This window comes from Tinamus guttatus, unplaced genomic scaffold (genome assembly GCF_059628265.1).
Source record: "Tinamus guttatus ecotype Peru unplaced genomic scaffold, ASM5962826v1 Tinamus_guttatus_pri_ptg000242l, whole genome shotgun sequence".
Lineage (NCBI taxonomy): Eukaryota > Metazoa > Chordata > Aves > Tinamiformes > Tinamidae > Tinamus > Tinamus guttatus.
Genome location: NW_028288776.1, coordinates 1,619,364 through 1,640,228, shown reverse-complemented (window position 1 = coordinate 1,640,228; position 20,865 = coordinate 1,619,364). Strand labels below are relative to the sequence as shown.

At 40.0% G+C, this 20,865-nt stretch overlaps 1 protein-coding gene across 2 annotated transcripts in view; it reads left to right on the top strand.

The window, feature by feature from the left end:
• The first annotated feature begins 263 nt into the window (after nucleotides 1-263).
• The window catches only part of HS2ST1 (heparan sulfate 2-O-sulfotransferase 1), a 78,869-nt gene continuing 58,267 nt past the window's right edge, over nucleotides 264-20,865 (top strand). For both annotated transcript variants that reach the window (XM_088526052.1, XM_088526053.1), the window contains exon 1: nucleotides 264-441. In XM_088526052.1, coding sequence (XP_088382178.1) covers nucleotides 318-441 — 124 coding nt within the window. In that variant the 5' untranslated portion in view covers nucleotides 264-317. The remainder of the gene's footprint in view (nucleotides 442-20,865) is intronic.

The following is a 20,865-nucleotide window of genomic DNA, read 5'->3' as shown; positions in this document are numbered from 1 at the left end:
GGGCGGGGCGCCGGCGGCACCGCCCAATGGCGGAGGGCGCGTGGGCGGGGCGCGCGGCGGCGGCGCGGGGCGGGCGCGCGCGCGCTCGGGCGTTCGGTTGCTGAGCAGCGCGCGCAGGCGGGGGGAGGGGCGCGCCGGGGCCGCCGCGCGGCGGTTGGCGGGGGGCGGCGGGGCCGGGCCGCGCCGCGCCGGGGGATGTGAGCGCCGCGGCGGGCCCTGCCGCACGCCCCGTGTCCGCCGCGCGCTGCTCCCGCCGGCCCCCGCGGCCGGGCCCCGCGTTATGTCGTGATCGCGGGCGGGCGCTGCTGCGGCTGCTCATGGGGCTGCTCAGGATTATGCTGCCGCCCAAGTTGCAGCTGCTGGCCGTGCTGGCCTTCGGCGTGGCCGTGCTCTTCCTCGAGAACCAGATCCAGAAGCTGGAGGAGTCCCGCGGGAAGCTGGGTGAGCCGCCGCGCGCGTCTCTGCGGGGCCGCCTCGGCCTGCGCCGCCCGCCGCGCCGCGCTCCGCTCCGCTCCGCCCGCCCTCGCGCGCCCCGGCCCCCGGGCGGGTCACGGAGCCCGGGCTGTCATTGAGCCGCGGCCAGGCGGCGCGGGGCTGCGCTGCAAACTCGGTGTTTCCTTTCCGCTTTTTTTTCTGCCTTGTAAAGTAGCTTCTTAGATTGGTACCTGCCTGGTAAGTGCCACCCTCCGTCTCGCTCCGTTGCGTGTCAGGCTCCACAACTCGTATGGACATCGTAGCCTTCCAGAGTCGCAGGGAGGTGGGAAAAAAGCCATTTAAATCGCGGCTGCTACCGAGCAGAGAGACTCCGTGTCGACAGCCGTGCGTGGGGCTGGCTTACATCGCTGAGCTGTCCTCTCGTGTTAGCTGGTTGTGCTGAAGTACTTAGACCATGAACATTTGATGCTTGCGCGAAGAAACCCACACGTGGGACATTCCTGCCGGTGTTAAAGCCGGAAAGGGGCTGTGAGCAATGTGGGGAGTTTCACAGGGGGAGCTTCCAATAGAGCTAGAATCAGCGTGACTTAGTGCGAAGCCAGGCGAATGCCGTGGGGTTTTACTTCTCAGCATTCCCATCGTCCTCTCTCTCAACTGGATATTAGAGATGGAAACCCTGGAAATGGCAGCAGAGGCTGCAGGAGTTATGTGACAGTTGGGCTCTGTGCATTTTCCACTGGGAAGTTCATAATAATTAGCATCAAGGCTTAACTTTCTGTGGGAACTGTAAAGAAACATTTGAAGAGGAAAATAAATTATATTAGAGAATGACTCCAAGCAGGCATTAAGATAATGCTCAAGGTTTGGTGGGATTTTGTATCGCTGTATTTTAAACTAGTTGATGCCAGCGGTTTCAGTGTCTCCACTGCTGGCAGGGGATGTTACTTGAGGAGAATCCAGCTCCTGGTATGAACGGATTAACATAATGTAATGAGAAAATAAAGATTTCTGCTGGTTATGCATCCTGTCACTCCTTGTTGAGGACATGATCAGGTTACATATTTAGAGGATTAAAATACACGTCTCATTCCAATTTGGGACAAGAATCTAATTACTGTGTTCTGTTATTTTTTAGAAGGGAAAACTGTTGCAAAGGCTATTTAAAAATATGATGGAAAGATTTATTTTGTGAAAAGTTTTTGACTGATCCTCTAAAAGGAGAGGAGAAAAGGCTTCCTGCAATAGCTTTGATCTCAATCTGTGGCTTTTTTTTTTTTTAATGAGAAAGCATGCTTAGTTAAAAAGCTCCTAGCTGTCTGAAAGCATCCCTTTTTACATATTTGGTATGTATTTTTTTAAATAGTGAATGTTAAAGTTTTATTGCAAAAGATTACGTGGCTGAGTTGGTGATATTTTTCCTGAGCCGTAATATGGGGAATGGCTTTCTGGAGATCAAACTAACAAGTTGGCTGGATGCGCTTGAATTCTAGTCCTTCCGTCCTGGAAAAGGCGGGGGTTAAAGATGCAACAAGGCTAAGATTTCATAATAACAACAAAGAAGTTTTTTTTGCCTTTGAGTTATGTTTTGGTGTGCTTTTTATCTTGCCATCTGCATATCTTGTATATTGTTCGGGTGCTGCTTTATTGAACTATGTTATGTGTTTGTTCTGATATGTCAGATGATAAACTGTCATCTTGGAAACTAATTGTAGGAATTAGACTATGACTAGGAAAGCAGAATGACTTGCTTGCAAACTGGAAGAGAGGGAAGGAAGCCACCATCACAAATGCCTGTTTTTTTTTTTTTTCTATTTACATAAGATTATTGTGATACTAATATTGTTTCTAAGTATTTATATACTCCTGGGTTTCTCTTCTATATTAAAGATATATCTCTAATTCAAAAATAAAAATAATATTTGAAAGTCCCTATGCAGCTTCTAGGCTCTTCAGAAATTGTTCTTCGTGCTGAAAACACAAACTGAGAGCCATCACCGAAGCCAATTTCAAGTACTTTTTTTGGTGAGATTTGTTCATGCAGCTGTTACTCCTTAGCACTATTTCTTGTGTACATGTAGGGGGAGGTGGTTCCTCGTTGTTCGTGGGACCTGTAAGGGCTCTGTCTCAAGTCTCCTGTGGGCACTTGCCCGTCAGTTACAGGAGGGGACAACCCCCTCAGAGAGAGACCTGCGTGTGAAAGGTAAACGTTGGGGATTAAAGCATCAGTCCTGGAGTAGAAATAAGGTCTGACCATCCTCTGACTTTTTGTAGGCTTGGTGGGGCCTCCAAACGTCTATTTTCAACTGGCCTAACACCAAACACATGTGCCTACCCATCTCCTGGGCTTCCATTAGAGTTCACTGTAAGCTGAATCAAAGAACTGATCCAGCTGGAAGCAATCCAGCAATCCTCCTCTCCCCCTGCCCTTGAAAAGCCTTGAAATGCTGGGTGAGGGAAGAAGGAAAGAGGAAAGCTTGTAAAATTTTCCTTTCCTTATATTAAAATCTTTGTGTTCTATACTAGTAGAAGCAATTAAAGGTGTGAATGAGGGATGGGAACGATGGTGCCTTATTTAAGGAGAAGGTTATGGGATTGAGACAAGGTGAAGGTACTGGCTGTGGAAAGTATCTTTTATTTCCTTCATTGGGATAAAATCTGCTCTCTTTAGGCTGGTCAGTTGCATCTGTTTGGGAAATCTCTCAGAAAACCTTTTAAGCTGCCTCTTGTAACAGTGTCTGTGGTTCCTTAGTATATTTTTTACAGTGGAACTTCATTTATAAAGGGTAGTTGGTGACTGTAGTTTTAGCTACATAGAGCTATGAAAATAATATACCAGCATTCTTTTCAAATATAACTCTGTTGCCCATTAGTTATTTTCTTCTCAATAACTTAAGGCTTTCCTTTCAGAAGCTGTTTTTTCTGTGTGTTTATGTGTACCATATATCTAGAAATAAGAGCATTAATGTTGCTAAGTCAGTATATCCTTAGCTGGTGAAATATTCTTCCATTTCCCTTTGCTTTGCTGATTCTTTCATATTTTCCTCGTTTATTCCCCGTCACTCTTCCCCTTCACCCTTCCCTATTTTTTTCCCAGCAGCTTCAGAATAAATTGTAAACCCTTCCCACACTATGTTTCTCCTTCTCGTTGCAAAGTGCTCAATAGAGAGATTATATAGAATTTAATTCCCTGAACCAAGGTAGTCTGTAAACTCTCTTGTGCTTATCTATCATTTGCTTAGGATCTCACTGTGATTTTTATAAGGTTTATAACAATTGAGTTCAATCTTTACTTAGATTCATGAGGCTGAGAGTAGCCAGGTTCTCATATGTCACACAGAGTTGTATTTTCCTTAGTGCATCTGTGTCAGTGTTTTGCTTCCATGCTGTGTGTTTTGCTCAGCTTGTCTCAATGTAGTTTTGGACAGCTTTGTAGCTATTTTATGTCCTAAAAAGGAAAGCAGTTGATCGATGAGCTTTTCACAGTGGTAAAAGTGGAGTTTATAAAGGTGGCTGGAGGGATAAGCTCAGAGGGATTGTGTAAGGAAGTTTTCCCACAGTGTCTAATAATGTTGACAACTCTCAAACATATATATGGAAACTTTTTTTTTCACCTGGAAAGTCTGCATCTTGGAATCAGTGTTCTAGCTGCTGTGCTTTCAGTATGAAACTGGACTGCTCGTAATGTCTGGATTCCGACTGCTTACTGTGACAAATACAGAGCTGTCCATCTTCCCAAGCACACACCAAGGCATTTTAGGTGTGTTTTATTGGCTTTGGGGCTTGATGTTACCTCTTTTTGCTGACACTCCTGTATCTCTGCTTCTGGCAGTGAGAATAAACAGACACAGCCTTTCCTGCCCCTTTCTCTCTCTTTTCCCCTGCTTTTTTCCTCCCTTTCTCAAAAATTGTCCATGAGAATCATTAATATTGTTGTATCTGTGTTGTGTCTAGTTTGCAGGCTTATGCTTTTGGTGAAATAGGTTTGAACATTAGCAACAAGATGAGCTGTAAGTTCCTTTCTGATATCCCATGCTTTACTGGATGATATTTGTGTTAAGGGTATTTCGAGACTGCTGAGAATAGAAATGAAATGGACTTGGGTAATCAGATAAAGCACTCGGCTCCAGTCCCTCCTGCCACATACTGCAGTGGGGGAAGTAATCACCAGATAAAGCACTTAGTCCTTCTGTATACTCTATTGGAAAAGGTTAGATTTGGGCTAAAGCATCAATGTGTGCTTTTTTTTTTTTTTTTTTTTTTTTTTATACACAAATTCAAGAGAGCTGTAGAAGAGCATCAGGGTCTAAAATACTGTATTTCAGGGAAATCCTGAAACAGAGCTGCAACTGCAGTCGGCAGTGTTGGTAGGACAGGAAAGGCTTGTAGGACAGCCAAAGGAGAACAAGCGCTATGCTTTGGTCTCAACAAACGCAGTAGTACAGATGAGAGATTAAGAAATTCACTCTGGAATTAGAATCATTTCAAAAGTGTTTAAGTCCTCCTTGTCCATATGGTTGTTTTTCTACAGAGTAAGGGAGATTGGGTTGCTTCTGTAATACACCTGGCACTGTGAAAGGAAATGTGGTAGCAACTGTTGACAAAAGAAAAGGTAACTTGCAATTACTCTCTGTTCAAGAAAACTAAAAGTTTGAGATTGTGAGGTAGTGCCATGTCATTACGCCCTTCATTTTTTCTTATTTGTTTTCTACTTCTGAGTATGATAAAAATAGCAAAAATTTTCATGTCTGCACATGTTTCAAGTGTCCTCGAAAGTGAATGATTGAAGAGAGCAATGTCTTTTTCTTGGCTCTGACTAGAGGTTCTCATTGACAGCGTTGGTTTAAAACAAAGCAAAAGACAAGCAAAACCAAAGTCATTCTCTCCCCTTACATTCTTCTCAAATTAAAGTTGAAATTGACTGTTGTGCACTTTATTTTCAGAACTATTGCTTTGTAGTTTATCATATACATCTGAAATGAAATGCATTTTACGGCTTTTCCTTCCTTCCTTCAGAAAGCTGACATCTTTACAGATGCAGGCTTCTTTCCTGCTCAGCTTTGTTTTGCCCCTGGCTGGGAGTTTGAGACATTTGAACTGTTCATGAACGAGTCATTTTCATATCTACTGACTGGCAACCATGAGTCATTGCTAGAATTATTCTGGCGAAACTTATCTTGTGTTCTAATAATGAATGCCCTCCCCCAAACTCTTACTTCTCTTTAGGAAGTAAAATGGCTTATCCATGCTGCCACTTAATTGATTCAAAAGGCAGTCTTTTTCTGGAATTGTGTGTAATCTATGATTGTTGACACTTATTTGAAATATATTTAAATCCTGTCAGAACAGTATTAAAACAGTGATAAGTGCTTTCTTGAAATGTGGTGCTATTTATCTTTGTATATAGTAAGTACTAACCAAGCAAACATGAACTTGGGCTGTAGAAAAATAGCCAAATGCTGTTGTGGAAGTGTTCTGTTGCTCTGTCTCTCTGCTTTTCCTGCAAGCTGATAGGAGCTTTCTTAAAAACTTGCATGCTAGCAAGGAGACTGCACTAGAGTAGACACAGAATTCAGAATGGTAAATGTATAAAAGTGCAGACAGGAGTCGGAGCAAAGTTGCATGGTTATACTCTGTAATTTCTGATCAGAAGAGAGTGTCTGCCTGTGACAGGTTTGATGCACACCACGCAGAGCTGGAAAAGCAGGACTTACACCTCAGAATTTGATTGCCTCTTTTTATCCTTTATTGATACAATAGCTTAATTATAAGCACAAGCTTCCTCCTAGTAAAAGCTGTGTAGCATCTAAGCAGTCAATGGTGGTAGTACCTAAAATTGCTTGTATCACAGCTGTTTGGCACCAGCCTGTGAGATGGGTTGGTGATGTCAATTCATTCTCTTGTGTGGATGATCAATTTCTAAATTGGCACTTTACAGTAATGTTGGCCCAGACTGGGAGCTGTCCATGCTGAGGACACGAATAGGGGTGAGAGCTGAGCAGCACGGTCTGTTGGACGGTTGTTTCCAAATAAAGATGGAATATACTTCTGTCTTAAATAGGAAACCAGAGTTTACTTGCTTAATTTAAAACAGCAATCCTTGTTACCCTCTAAACAAAGGGAAGATATGCATTTGAGGATTAAGTCTTCTTTAAGAGATTGGAAGTTAAATTAGACTCTTTACATGTAGAAAAAGCCTTGTGAATCAGTGGATTGAATGTGTGGTGTTCCCATCTCATTTTTTTTCTTCTGCTTAAAGGAACAATCCTCCTTTTCTTCCAAAATCCTCACAGAGCAATATATAGCAGCCTTAAGCCATAACTTTGGTTGGGGAAGAACTCCCCAAGAGCCGCGTGGGGAGCAGTGTGCCTGGGAGCTGTGCTGTGCGGCAGGTCTGCAGCCCTGCGCCCGGTGAGCAGGGCGGCCGCAGCCAACACCGCGCACGCAGGCACGTGCTGCACAGGCTGCCCCGAGGTACGGGCCCCAAGACACCTGCAAGGGGCTCCTGAGGCCTCCACAGTCAGCTTCCCACAGGGACAAAAGTGACAGCTCTGCAACGGGGCCTCCTTCTCTAGGGCTGTCTGGCCCTCCATCTCTCATGGAGCCTCATGTGTACTAAGGCTCATATTGGGTATCTGTATGTTCCTCAAAAACAGACTTGTTCCTGTGCATTAGCTTTTCCTGGCTATAAATTAAAGGCATATTCTTACCATATAGATACTGTTTGTGGATGCGTCTGCAGGAAGGCAAACTACATCTGAGTGCTACTTCATCCTCTCTAGGATTCAGTGTTCTACTGTTGTCCTTACTTTGCCGTATCCTTTGGTCATCGTGATTCCAATAACGTTACTGCAGTAGTAATTATTATTCAAGCATTCTTATAGCGATAAAATTCATCATGAGTAGCTAGGAGTGTAGGGCAGTTGAAGAATTAATAAGTTGATTAAATTACAAAGTGTTTGGAAAGAAGCAATGCATCACTTTGGCCCAGTCTGAGTCTCCCTTCCCTTATGTCCATTCTCTCTAGCTCTGTTAGAATTTAAAATGACAGGCAGCTGACATCCATTTTTTTGCTGTTTAATTCTGAATACTAATTTGTGTTGAAACATATGTAAAACTTAAGTGCTGTTTTGATAAAACAGCTTTTGATGATTTTGAAGTGTTTATGCAAACCTTGTGCTTAATTGCTGTGAAACTGTAAAGAGTGTGGGGATGGGCTCTTAGCTTCTTTAAAATGCATATCTTTCCATTTATTTCTGTCATGGCTGTTTGGTTTTTTAGTTTTTTGTTTTTTTATCTCAAAAGATATTAGTTTATTTGCACATGTGTGTATATGTATATATCTATCTTTCTCCCCTTGTGTGTATCTACCAGTGTTGATGTGTAGAGCAGATTTCTCTTTGAATCAGGTGCAAAAAGGATGTTGAGAGCTTGAAGCAATTTGGAGGTAGGGAGCAACTGAACAGAGGTAATGCTTGTTCCTCTGAACTTCTGAAAAGTGGACGGCTAATTTAGTGTTAGCATCTTTTCTTCAAACTTCTGCTTGGTTATCATTCTATTTTCAATAATCATCTTCCTTTCTGGCTATAATGTTGAACATATTCTGAAAGTTTGCAAAAATAGCAAATATGCATTTTTCTTTGATATTTTTGCATCTCTTTGGATACTTTGCTGTCTGCCTACTTTAGAGTAGGTTTTGCAGTGAAATCAGTCTGGCTTTATTATATTGCAAATATCTGAACTTGCAAAATGTTAACCAGCAGCTGATTGTATTGTATTGGAGTCAATTATGATCATTCATTCTGTGTAGCTGATTTATTTAATTCTGAGAATTTGCAAATTTAGAGTAAAATGAAGCTAACAAGTATAATGTGAAAATAATTTTGACTACTCTGATATGTGAATGATGTATTACTCTGAGGAGCATAAAGTAACTCCTTGCAAGGTCTGATTTTTAAATTGTTGACTCTTGTAACTTTTTTTTAAAGCCACTTTTTAGTTCTACTATAAAAAAAATTCTAATGTTTTAATTGCCTAACTGGAAGCACTGGAAACTCTTTTGTGTATTTCTTGAGGAAACTAAGAATAGCACATTCCAAACAATGGCACTCCTGATCTGGCCATAATTAATGTGCAATTTCTTGTTCTCAGAGTAAATATTCTGTCTCTGGTGGGATCAGAGTTGAAATGATCAGTCGTCATCTTCCATAGTCTGTGGTAAATGTACTATCTAGAAGGCTTTGATGTCTTAAGCCCTTATGCTGTGGGGAAAAGGATGGAAACTTTACCCTTAGTCACCCATAAGTGACTTATGTCTAGTCACGCATATTGACCAAAATGCCCAAAGTATGTGTGTTCATTTTTACAAGGTTTCTTGGTCACAAGTGTATGATCACTTTTGAAGTTGGTATTTTGAGTACTAGGTACTAAATCCATTGTCTTAGCATCTGTGCTAAATAAGATTTTTAGAATAGAAGACATGATAACAGATTTACTTATTATTTTTATTTTTAGTATATTTGGTATTGATGAAGTCTTGGTTCAACAGGATCTTTATTTCACTGAAGGGTCATCTGTAGGATCCACTCTCAAGTGTAGCCAGTGAGCAGAACTCTTCCTGACAGCTTTGGGGCCAAGACTTTTAAGTGTCTGATGTAGCAGTAAACCTTGAACAATGTTTGTGCCCTTAAAAGGGAGAAATGCTACTTTGCTGGCAAAATGGCTATAATTGCATGTGAGTCCAGATGCAGTGTCCAGTGAACTGAGATGACAATGATGCTAAAGTGGTTTCCCATAATCAAGTCAGAACTGTTGTGAATGTTGTAGATGCTCAGTGTCTTGTAGGTCACTGCCTTTTTTTTTAAGGCAAAAACCCTCACAAAGGCCTTGCTGCTTATTTGAAAACATTTGTGGTTTTTAATAGGTTTTTGAGGAAAATTAACTATTTTGTATTAATGCCAGTGGTACTGTGAACAAAGCCATCTTTTCAAGATAAATACCTAATAAATAGGTTGCTGTCTCTTGAGGAAGCAATTAGATCTTGCTGTCCAGTTTGATTACTTCAAAGCATATAAAGAGGGAATGTACTCTAAAAACAAAACAAAAAACTACACTCTATTTACCAAAATAACATTTCAAAAGTAGATGCTTTTCTTTGGTTTTTACCTTCAAAATGACCTTTTGGAGTGTGACCTTTTGCTGAATCAGTATTTTGTCTTTACTATCCACCTACTTGTATTCAAATAAGCGTTATTTTTCAGATCCTTTGGGGTTTTCCTCTAACTCCTCTCAAGTTGTTCATCCCAGCACGCTGCTTGAGCAGCTCCTGATGTTGTGGGTGTTCCCTGGGCTGCCCCAGGGAGCCGCAGAAGCCCCAAGGGCTCCCGCAGCGGAGGCTGCGGCCGCGCGCTGCCGGGAGCGCCCGTGCCCTTCGCTCGTGGATAGAACCCGACAGTGCCCAGCCAGCCGGGATCAGAGCTTGGGGTGGCAAGTTTAAGTGCTCTTGATTTCGGGTTAATTTGATGCTTTGGGCTTTGAGCTGCAGTGGCTGAGAGGGCGGCATATGTTTGCTCCTGAGCAGGAAGGAACAGCAGCTCCTCCATCCAATGCAGGAAAATTGCTAGAGGGTGCTCGCCAGGCTCCTTAGTTATTCATGAGCAATGTTAAATGCATTGGACCTACAGACGAATTTATCTTGTAAGCGCGTGGCCAGCCTAGAGGAGAGTATTAAAGCTAAACTTTGGAAAAGGGGAAACGAGCAGTAGGAAAGATGTTTTTGTGAGGACCTATGTGACTTCTGTACATATGAGCTCACCACAGTCTATTTGATGCCAGTAAAAGGGCCCATGGCATCGGGGAATATGCTTATTTTTGAGGCTGGCTTTCCGGGAGCTTAACATTCAAAACCCGTGCTTGGCTCTGATCTCTCTGCCGGCATCGTTTTCTGTGTTACACCTTATGGTACTGTTAAACCCTTTCTCCTTTCTGACGTGAAAAACAATGTAAAATGGTGGCTTAACAAAAAGAACCAATAAATCAAATAGCAATATGTTAATATAGATATTCTTCTGGTTTTCCTGTTTGTGCCTTCCAAGCCATATTCTGACAAACATGGTCATGCTAACGTATTTGTGGTCTCTGGAGCAAGCCAAAGCGTCGTTTATAGTGATTTTTATGTGCCTGTTGACGTTTGATTGCAGATGCAGGGCGATGTTAGTATGCGGATTAGGACAGAGGAAATGAGTGAGAAATTATTCACATATTAAATCGTGTTTTTTTTATTTTTTAAACTTATGCACAAAGGAGGAGTTGAAGGTACTGAAAGATGATATTTTTTTCTTTCTTTACCATGTAAGAAAATGACAGAGCCTTCAGGAATTGGGTGGCTTTTTTTTTTTCTCCTAAATGTAAGTTGGCTGACTGTAAGTTTTTTGTTAATGTTTCATTTAAAGGTATGTATTTTGTGATAAGTAATGGGATGTAATAAGTTTCTTGCACTAGTGCTATAAAATTTAAGCAGAAATACTGTTTTGGTGGAAATGGTGGCAAAAGATTTGAAATAGTAGCTGAGATGAAAATACTAGTTTTCAAGTATCAAAACTGGAAAGTGCTTGATTCAACAGTTGATTTTTATTTTAAGATGACATAACAGGAAGAAGTCAGTCTAATTCCAAATGGAAATAAAAATAGTGCTGACATCAGTTACTTTTTTTTTTTTTTTTTTTAACCATGAGAACCTGCTAAATGTCTGACAACGTGGAACTTGACATCTCAGGTAGCACTCTGTCAAGCATAAAATCAGCAGCAGGAAAGTGATTGTTTCCAGGTCTGTTCTACCTGATATATACTGAGTATATCCATGTAAATGTAAACGTGAGATGGTACAGCAGAGATGTAAGATATATCCTAAATATTAATCATGAAAGTCCTGTCAGATATTCAGGAGCTGTTCTGGGTGAGTTTTCTGCCCATGATGGATTCGCATCATCTACAGTTTGTTATACTGGATTCTGCAATTAAATATGGAGCTAAATTGACAGGAATATTCTCTCTTTTTACAAACAAACAAAAACCCCCTAAAACTCAATTTCTCAAATTCACATCATGCAGGCCAACTAAATTGTTTACATCTTGTCCAACTGATAAGGCTTAACAGGCCTTAAGGCTTTAAAGACATAAAAACAGGCTGATCTTTACTCAAAACCTTCGTATTTTCTTTTTCTTTGAGGAATTTGAGTACCTTAAAGCACTGTAATTTTTAAGGAAAAGAAATGCATTGTTTTCTAAACCTGTCTTGTAATTTTGATAGCACTTATAATTTTTCTGTAGTGTTTAAAATCCTGTCACTACAAAATGCCCTATATTAAGCAACTGCAAGCTTGAGTACCAGATTGAGTATGTGCACATAGTGTGTTCTGATGGGTTGTATATATGTCAAAGTCTCTCCCCTGGGAGACCCACATGCAAGTTTTGATTGTTGTTGTTTTCTGTCTTGAGAGTAAAGAAGGTCTTGTTAGGGGCAATGAGCAGACAGGAGAAAGAGGGGGAAAGCTTTGAGGATGATTATTTTATCATTGCTTCCTGTTTGATTTAGATGTGAGGTGAAAAATACTCCTGACATTCTCGAAAAATAGTGCACTAAAAAAAAAAAAGCTTTTCTTAATTTTGTGGGTGTGTCAAAAGAGTTTGCATTTATGCCAAACAGGATATGAATTCATTGTCAGAAATAGTCTTTGATAAATGTGGCTATTTGTTTCTTTCTTTTGAAAACAACGGACAGTTGGCAGTTTTCCAAACCTTGACTGGGCTTACTGCAAAAACCATACATTTTAATGCTATTGTTTTATTGTACTGCTGACTTGGCAGAGTACTGATTTTATAAATGTGAACATGAATTATGCTTTGATTTTTTTGAGTAAAGATATGTTCTTATCTGAAGCAAACTTCCTAAATTGTTCTTTAATACTTATTTTTGTAAATTATTCTGTGACTGTAACCTCAAGCAGTCATCATACAATGCAGTTAAACAGTTGTTTCCACTCTAGAACAGGTGTAAATGGATAGGTGTGATTTTTCTGTGAGTTTTAAATGCAATGGTAAATAGCATTTTGAAGAGTTTTCTTCTTAACTGAAGACTTCTTTCAAGTGAATTTAAGGTACTTAGCAATTTTTGTTGTTGTTTAGAAGGTGATTGCTTTGCCCAGTTAATTAGTTATTGTTTGTGCTCAATTTTATCAATTCTGATGATGCTCTTGTAAGTACAAGTTTTTATTTTACAATTGTTGAGATAAAGCCATACAATAATGTGGTCTTTCCTAGTTGTATCTCAACACAAAGTTGAGCTCTTGAGCAACCAAGTCACTCTGAGGCTTTCTTAAAGGTGAATCTGAGAAGAAAATTTACTGATGCCATCTGCAGGATGAAAAATGAATGAGAAACGTACATTTTTTATTTTGGTTGATCCAACCAGCAGCCCTACGAAGTGCATTGTGTGTTGTGTGGCTGTTACTCTGAATCTCAGCAAGGATGAATAATACTTTTATGGAGCATTTTGCCATTTCACAGATTAATTTACAAATTGCTGAGTGAATAGAACAGCTTTTACAGAGTATAAAGTGCAGCCCTCATGGGCTAACCATCAGACAAAACAGCCAGAGTCTGTTGGGCCAAGTAGTGCACCGGCATCCTCTAAGGAGTCCATGTTCAAAAGAGTGAGTAGCTTGGGGCTGTAGTGGCTGATAACTTAGAGCAAACAAGAGACGACAGGTTGGGAGAATGATGACGTTAATGCTGTGGGCTACCAATGGCCACCAAGCATGGACGTGTTTGGTAATGCTTCTGTCTGCATCCTGCATCTGTGGAGTCCCAAGGATATGTTTAACCTGCTTATATGGGGAGAAAAAAATGACAAGATTGAAAAAGTCTTCTGATTTCTGATGGAAGGTGTTTCAAAATTATCCATGAGGACTACCATAACATAGAAATGATAGTCTGTTTAATCTGTCCCTCATAGCTATATTGCAGACATATGGTATCATAAATTTGTAGAGAATATTTATAAATATGTATGAAAAGCTACCATTCATATTAATAGTCAAATGTGAACTTGGTATTTCTTTGCACAGTTACGAAAAATACTGCTATGGATAGAAAACCTTATTGGTACCCTTGTGTCATAAAACATTTGTAAATGAGACTTGTTTCAGTGACAATATGTAATCTGTGTAGTACCTCATATTAAAATCATTGCTATTGGAGACTATCTTGTGTCTAACACACATATGGACAAACATGTTATGCTCATTATTCTGTTCATTAAGTAAGCAGTAGCTGGATATGTCAGCTTTGGGAGCTCACTGGGTATTTCAAGAATTTAACCTGCTTTGACACTTCCACGGTTTCTTCCTGTGAGCAGCATGAATACCACTTGCTCAGCAGTAAGTTAAATACAATCAGCCAAGGAGAGCAGCATCCTGCAAATGAATCTAGTAACAGAAAAGACATGTAAAATTGCTTGTAAGATGATAACATTTCATAACATTCTAGAAAAGCAACCTCATTTATTGATCTCTTTCCTTCTTCCCCCCATCCCTTCATCCTTGTCTCCAGAGATGAAATGTAGTCTTTTGAACAGTCGTCTTCGTTTTTTTGAAGACTTGGTTTATTGATCTGAAACCACACAGCTGAAATTAGTCATATTTTAAGTGTTCCTTCTTTAATGACAATATATGGCCCCCCTGGCTGAGTAGAAAACTTGCTGCAGTATTTCTGTTGCTGGAAGTTGTGACACAGTCAGTGAGGGGCTTCTCCAGGAATGAGCTGTGATGCCTGCCAGTACTTCAGATGTCCCTGGGAAGGGCTCTCGACCACTCCTGCAGCACTGCTGCTTACCACACTTCATGGAAGCCCGTCAGGCTCCAGGAAAAAGCAGCAAAGTAGTCCGCTTATCTTGAGGGAACTAATCAAAATACTTCTTGTTAGTATAGCTTTCCAAATGAGTGTTAGTACAGCTTTCCAATTAGTGTTAAACACAAGAAAATGCAGTATTTTATTCAGGAAAAATTACTTATATTAGTGTGCAATAAGCCAATTTCTTCTTCTCTCCCCACTTTTCTCCTCCCAAAACAGGAAGGCCTGTTATGTTTTATACCTGAACAGAGAATTGCAGTGTTTTCTGGCCTAACATGTTGCTTTACTTGCACTGTCAGCAAGCTGTTGCTTCACAACTTGGCAATGTTCATAACCCAGCAAGGGAGCTAGAGATGACTCTGCCAGGCAAATCTGAGAGCAAAAAATGTTGACTTAAGTCAGTCTAACCTTGACATTCTGGCTTAGGACTCCATAAATGCCAGAGTGTAGTTGCAGTATTATTAGACTCTCATGTGGCAACCTGTGAGGTGAGGATAGGTAGGCCTTTGAAGGGTGCCTGAATCCAGATATTTGCAACTTAAACTAGTCTAGTCAGTCTCTGAACAGGTTTTTATATTTCAGAAAAGCCAGTGTGTAAATGTAACATTAAATTAACAGATAACTGTAGATATGTCTGCATGTTTTCAAATTCTGCCTCGATGATCCTGTGCAGTTAATGTTAGGCAAGTGGGTCTCGGATCATTCCCTTGCCTCAAAAAAAAAAAAAAAAAAAAAAAAGTGTTGAAACTTATCTAAACGTGACCCCTGAAGGTGTTTCTTCTTTTGCACCTCATTTTTGCGGCCTCCTTTTTGGCGCTGCTCTGTGTGGTTGGTGGCTGAGCTTCATCGGGGGAGCTGATCGTGTTCTTTTCTGTCTGAAAGTTTCAGTAGATCAAGTGATACTATTAAAGACCTGAACTGAAGAAAGAACTGAATAGTAGTTAACGTTGAGATTTGTAATGTAAATGAATTTGGAGCAAAACAATCCGAAGTTAACCCTGATTAGATTCTGAAATAGCTGTCCTCACTGAGGAAGAAGATGTTAGAATTGCAGAAGTTAGCTCTGTTAGACTACCAGCTCAGGACTCAGCAGTGATTTAAAAAAAAAAAAAAACAAAAAGGCATATAGAGTCCAGGAACCTATTAAAAAAAATGAAGAGCCAAAATAATTTTTTATTATTTTCCCACTGGATATGGCAGTTGTGCTATGTTGTCCTTTCGTCCTTCATCTTAAAATGATTTGGAATAGAAAGAGATGAATGGTGAGAATGATCAAAGGAATAGAGAGCATCCTCCATATAAGGAATGATTAAATAGACCAAGACTCATCAGTCTTGGAAAAAGCACATGAGGGAAGTATGACAGAAGTCTCTGGAAGCAAGAGTGGTATGGAAGAAGCAAGCATTACTTACCTACCATACAAGGGCAAAAACACATAGAAATTAACTTACTGATTAATAGTTTCAGAGCAGCTGAAACTAAGTGGTGATCCAGAAGGGGATTCAGCCTTGTTTTGAAAATATCATTCTGAAATGGATCATTTCCTTTGCTCATTTATGATTGACCTTTGGAGCTACTGCTGTCTGGACATAAGGTTTACTCTCCCTCCCCCCCCTTTTTTTATTTTTTAATAGTCTGAATATGCTTGCTCTCATATTGCAACTATTGGATCTTGTTTTCTGTTGTCTTCCTTAATAATTCCCTATATTCTCCCTGTGCAGTATTTATTTTTCCCTGTGAAAGTGCCTGTGTTCTGTAGTCATTTCACTTCTCAATCTCCCTGAAAAGTAAACATGTTGAATTCTTTAAGCCTCATATTCTAAGGTAGCTTTCTGACCCTTGAATTATTTTTATAGCACTTCTGTACGCTTTCCCGTTATTCACCATCCACTTTAAAAACATGGACAAAAATACTATGTGGTCCTCCAGCAGCAGCCTCCTTCCTGCCACGTCCTCCGTGTTCTTCCTCAGTTTTGCCCTCTTGGCGCATCTGCAGAGTGTTCCAGGATCTGCCAGTTGACTGACAGTGTGACACAGCTGCGGACATTGCTAAAGTGCCTTGTTGTCTTAACCAAGTCCCATGCTTCCTCCCATACCTCTCAGTTTTTACTGAAATTAAATAGTAGATAAAACTTTGATAACAGCAGCTTTATAGGAAATTGAAAGTTGAGAAAGTATCATTATCTCCAAGCAGGCTAAAAATGCACCAAAGGGGATATGTGGTTTGAATTTTTTTTGCTAGATAGTAGGGACTGAGATTGTAATCAAAACACAGGGACTTTAGGCTATGGAAATGAAAATAGAGCTCAAGAAACCCCAAATTCCATGGACGACTTGACCCTTTTAGTATTTGTTGATTTATTGTAGTGTTAGTTTCTAAAAGCATCTTGCACTTCAGACTCCATTGTTAGATAAAATTCCCCAGAGCAAATGCTAGATCATGAGCGTAAGCAGATCATCCAGGGGAGTGGATGGGTTAATGAGGGTGCAGAGGGAAAGACAGGGAGAGCCATTGCCCTGCCTTGTTCCCTGGAACTCCAGTGACCCCCTTTAGGCAGCTGTGCAGTGTTGTAATAGCAGGAGATTTCATGCGAGCCATTTTAACAGGCTGCATTATGAACAGTGCAAATGCCAAGTACTATTAGCAAAGCTGTGCTCAGCCATGGAGGGTCCAAAGTTTTCTGTATGCTGGGAACTCCATGCAGAGATGGAAGCTCATCTATATTTGAAAGGATGTGTTTATCCAGAAAATAACTTATAGCTTGAACTTAAGCCTAGCTGAACAATTCTATTGAACTTATTTTCTCCTTAAATGTTTACATGTGGGCTTACCTGATAGTAATTTTTCCAGGGCCTAGTACAAATATTATTTGGAATTATTCTTCCATTGGTTAAAAAGATGTTTTGTCTAAGAACTTGATGATTTTGTACAGGAGACTTTCAGGTCATAATGTACTTTCTGAAATGGAGAGAGGAAGGGAGAAAACCCCTCAGATAACCCACAGCATTGCTGGCGGTGAAAATTTTTAAAAGCAGTTTTTTTTCTTCTTATATTTCCCAATATTCTTATGAAGATGCTATTAATCAGTACAGGCTTGCATTTTCTGAGTACCGTACAGTGTTGTGACTACATGTAACATGGGGTTTTTAGTTCCCATCCAAAAGGTGGAAAGCTGAGCTTGCATGGAGTCCCACTTATGTCACAGTTATGTTGGATTCTGCAGCTGAGTTTGGGTTTGTTTCCTGGATGTTCCATTGCATCTTAAGAGGAAGTCGGTAGGGTTTGTAGAAAGCAAATGGGAAAGAATCAGGTAACATTTGGGGTGTGTTAAATACTAAATCTAAATTCACAAACATTTAATGTGAAACAGTGTAGATTTTCAGTGGTATTGCAGTGTGAAACGTGATGGAGCGCGTTTCCTGAAGAATGATGGAATGCTTTCTGAGCATGCTGGAGGAGTAAATAACAAATCTCAAGATAACATGTTTCTTCTCTATTTTATGCAGTAGCACAGTTAAAGAAAGAAAAGCTCATTTATACTCCTTTCTCATGTGTGTTTTCCTCAAGGAAAACAGTTTCCCCTGGTTTTCCTGGAAAAAAAATAGGCTGTTTGGATTTCACAGCTGACAAGACTACCTTAATATTTTGAGATTCTGTTCTTCTATTTGAGAGCAGAACTGCAGTTTCTTGCCTGCACGAGCATCCTGATTTCTGTTTATAATGTGCTTCAGTTAGAGGTGCAGCATTTTGAAGCTTGTGTGTCTGCTGTGTGTAGCTGATGTTGTCACACACTAGAGGTTGGAAACCCTCATGGTAATAGTCTTATGTGTAGAACATGTCATTCATTGTAGCAGCTGCTTTACCCTGCCTTTATATTTAAATAGGAGAAAGTGATATATTTTGAATTTTAAGAGTTGTTCCCATGGCAAAGGAACTTACTGTCTTGTCTTTTATCTTGGCCATTGATTGATCCATTTGCTTACTTATCCTCAGGCGGGGGGAGAAAACATCTGCAGAGGTGGAAATCTTTCCTTTAGGAGTGTGCTTCCTAATAGCATTTGAATTCAAAAGAACAAATCCTCTGGGACTGGTTTATTTACGTAGTTTTAATTAGAACTGAGACTCATTAATGAAAAAGTACAGAAGAAAGCAAGGGCATCTCTTTAAATATAGTCCAAATGGATATGCTGTGACAGTGGGATTTGTGGTTAATCATGGAAGTAGAGTGGTAGCTGCAGTACAATTTTGTGTCAGCTCTTTCAGAAGATCTTTACCATACAGCCCATTAGTGTTGATCTGACACGTACTAATTCTCACTTAGGATAAGTAAAGCGTTTCTTTGGATGAAATCTTCTAGAATCATGGGTCAGGTATTTCTGCTCCTGGCTTCTGATAAGTGCAATTTGTACCAGCTACTAATCATTTTCTCAATTAGTAAGTGATCTCTATTTTGTAGAGAAATAACTTTACAGTGTTGTTTACTCATGGTCCAAGAGTGGCATTTAGTACAGAGCATCGTGAGTGCTGGGAGAGCTGGCACGTGGGCAGTCTTTGGCTCCTCAGTGCCTGTTCAGTTGTTGGCTGGTGGTTTGTTTTTGGGGGGCAGGGGCTGGTAAAGGAATAGAACAGCTATAATAGTGAAAATCTCAATTCTCTGTGTTTTTCTCCTAAAGGTGAAAATATGGAAGCATAAACAAACATATTTGTAATGCTAACTTTGTCACAGTTAAATATCTTTTTTTTTTTTTTTTCTTCTTTAAGCAGGCTGGTATTTGATGATATTTGGTTTTTGCTTTTCCAGAATCAAGACGAACAGTCTTGTGTGTTACTTGATTTTTTTTTTATTATTATTATTTATTTATTTACCAAGAGAATGTATATATGATGCTTATTAGAGCTTCAGGGTGCCTTTGGTCCGAGAATGAATTTACTGGTGTCCTCTGAGGTGCTGTAAAGTGCTCTCTTGTTCCCGTTTGGAGAGAGATGTAAGCATACAGGCTAATCACAGTGTTGAGGAGCTTGTTTTGTAATAGTGATTACTCTTCCTTCTCTCAGATGTTGTTCTGCAAAAAAATAATGCTCCACAATTTTGTCGTGGTAATAAGCAAACTGAAGCCCACTTCATGGGCTTTACCAGAAAAATAGGCTGAATTTTAAGGTTCAGGGTTGTCAGAAATTCAACTGTGGTATTAAGACCAAAGTAAGCGTTTTTGCTAAATTCTTTTGGGAAAGAGGAGGAAAATCAGAATTGAACATCAAGTACATGTTCACAGTAGCTTAAGTTTGTGCTTATTCTGCATTGAAGGCATAGTTCTCCACAATGAGAAGTACATTGCATGCATTTACTTGCACGTTGCAATTACTGAATTACTTCCCTTGGTTTTAAAAAGGAAGAGTATGTAGAAAATTCAAATGCACGCAACATATGGCTGAAATATCACATATTCCAAAGACCTAAAAATCAAAGTTGTTGTTTCCATGGCAACTCTAGCTGAGCCAAACAGCCCTTCTTCATAAAGACAGCAGCCGTGCAGCTGAAGTTCAGAGTCTGGGAGCCTGATTCCTTGGATGCTTTAAGGTCCACATATAGATCTCCAGGGAGGTGCTATTTATGTTTTTATCCACTTGTAGCATAGAGTGTCACTTGTTCCTAGCTGCTGCCTACAAAACACACTGATGGGAGAAGAGTCTTTTTATGAGACCTAGTTGATGTCTGACATGTTGGAAATGGAAATACTAAACTAAGAAGTTTAGCACTGTGGCAAAGAGGAGTTTTAAATGGAAAAATCTTTATTTCTGTCATTATTCTTTATTTTATCTTCGACTTCACTGCCACTGTTTCAGTAATATCATGAGGAGATTTAATTTTTCTTCCCTCCGAGCTGCTTTTAGCTGTTCTTATCTTCCACAGTCAGTCAAGACAGCAGAGTAATGGAATCAGTATCCTAAATATGGCCGGTTCTGTATAACTGTAGGGTTGCATTAATGTTTCTTGCACTTAATTGCAGGTTAGTCTGGATTTTAGATTGATACTGGAACAGAAATTTTATAAGATCATTTACTACTTACATTTCTTTAAGTACCCAGATACAGAGATAAACTAAACATGAATTAACCAAATCCATCTGCAAGTCATTTCCTTCATCCAGGCTGCAGAGCAGAGAAGCTTTATTTTACTCAGCTGAAGCAAATATGTCAAGTTATTTCTCTTGCTAGTCTCTAAGTCCATCTAAACATATTTAGTTTAAAATTATAAAATGGTTAATCTAGAGACTTTAATTTTGGTGAACAAAGGTCTATTTAAAACAGGGGAGGGAGGGAAGGAGAAAATAAAAAAAAATGGTATTCTCATATTTTCCCCCAATTAAGAAGTAACAATCTCCTAATTCATGAACACTCTTAAAAATGTAACTGAACTCCCAATAACCCCATTGCTGTAACTGGTTGTTGTTACTTTGATTGGAGAGTTCAAGCCTTTTCTCCTGGGATAGCATGTGTAGTAACAGACTTAATACTCTTTCTGC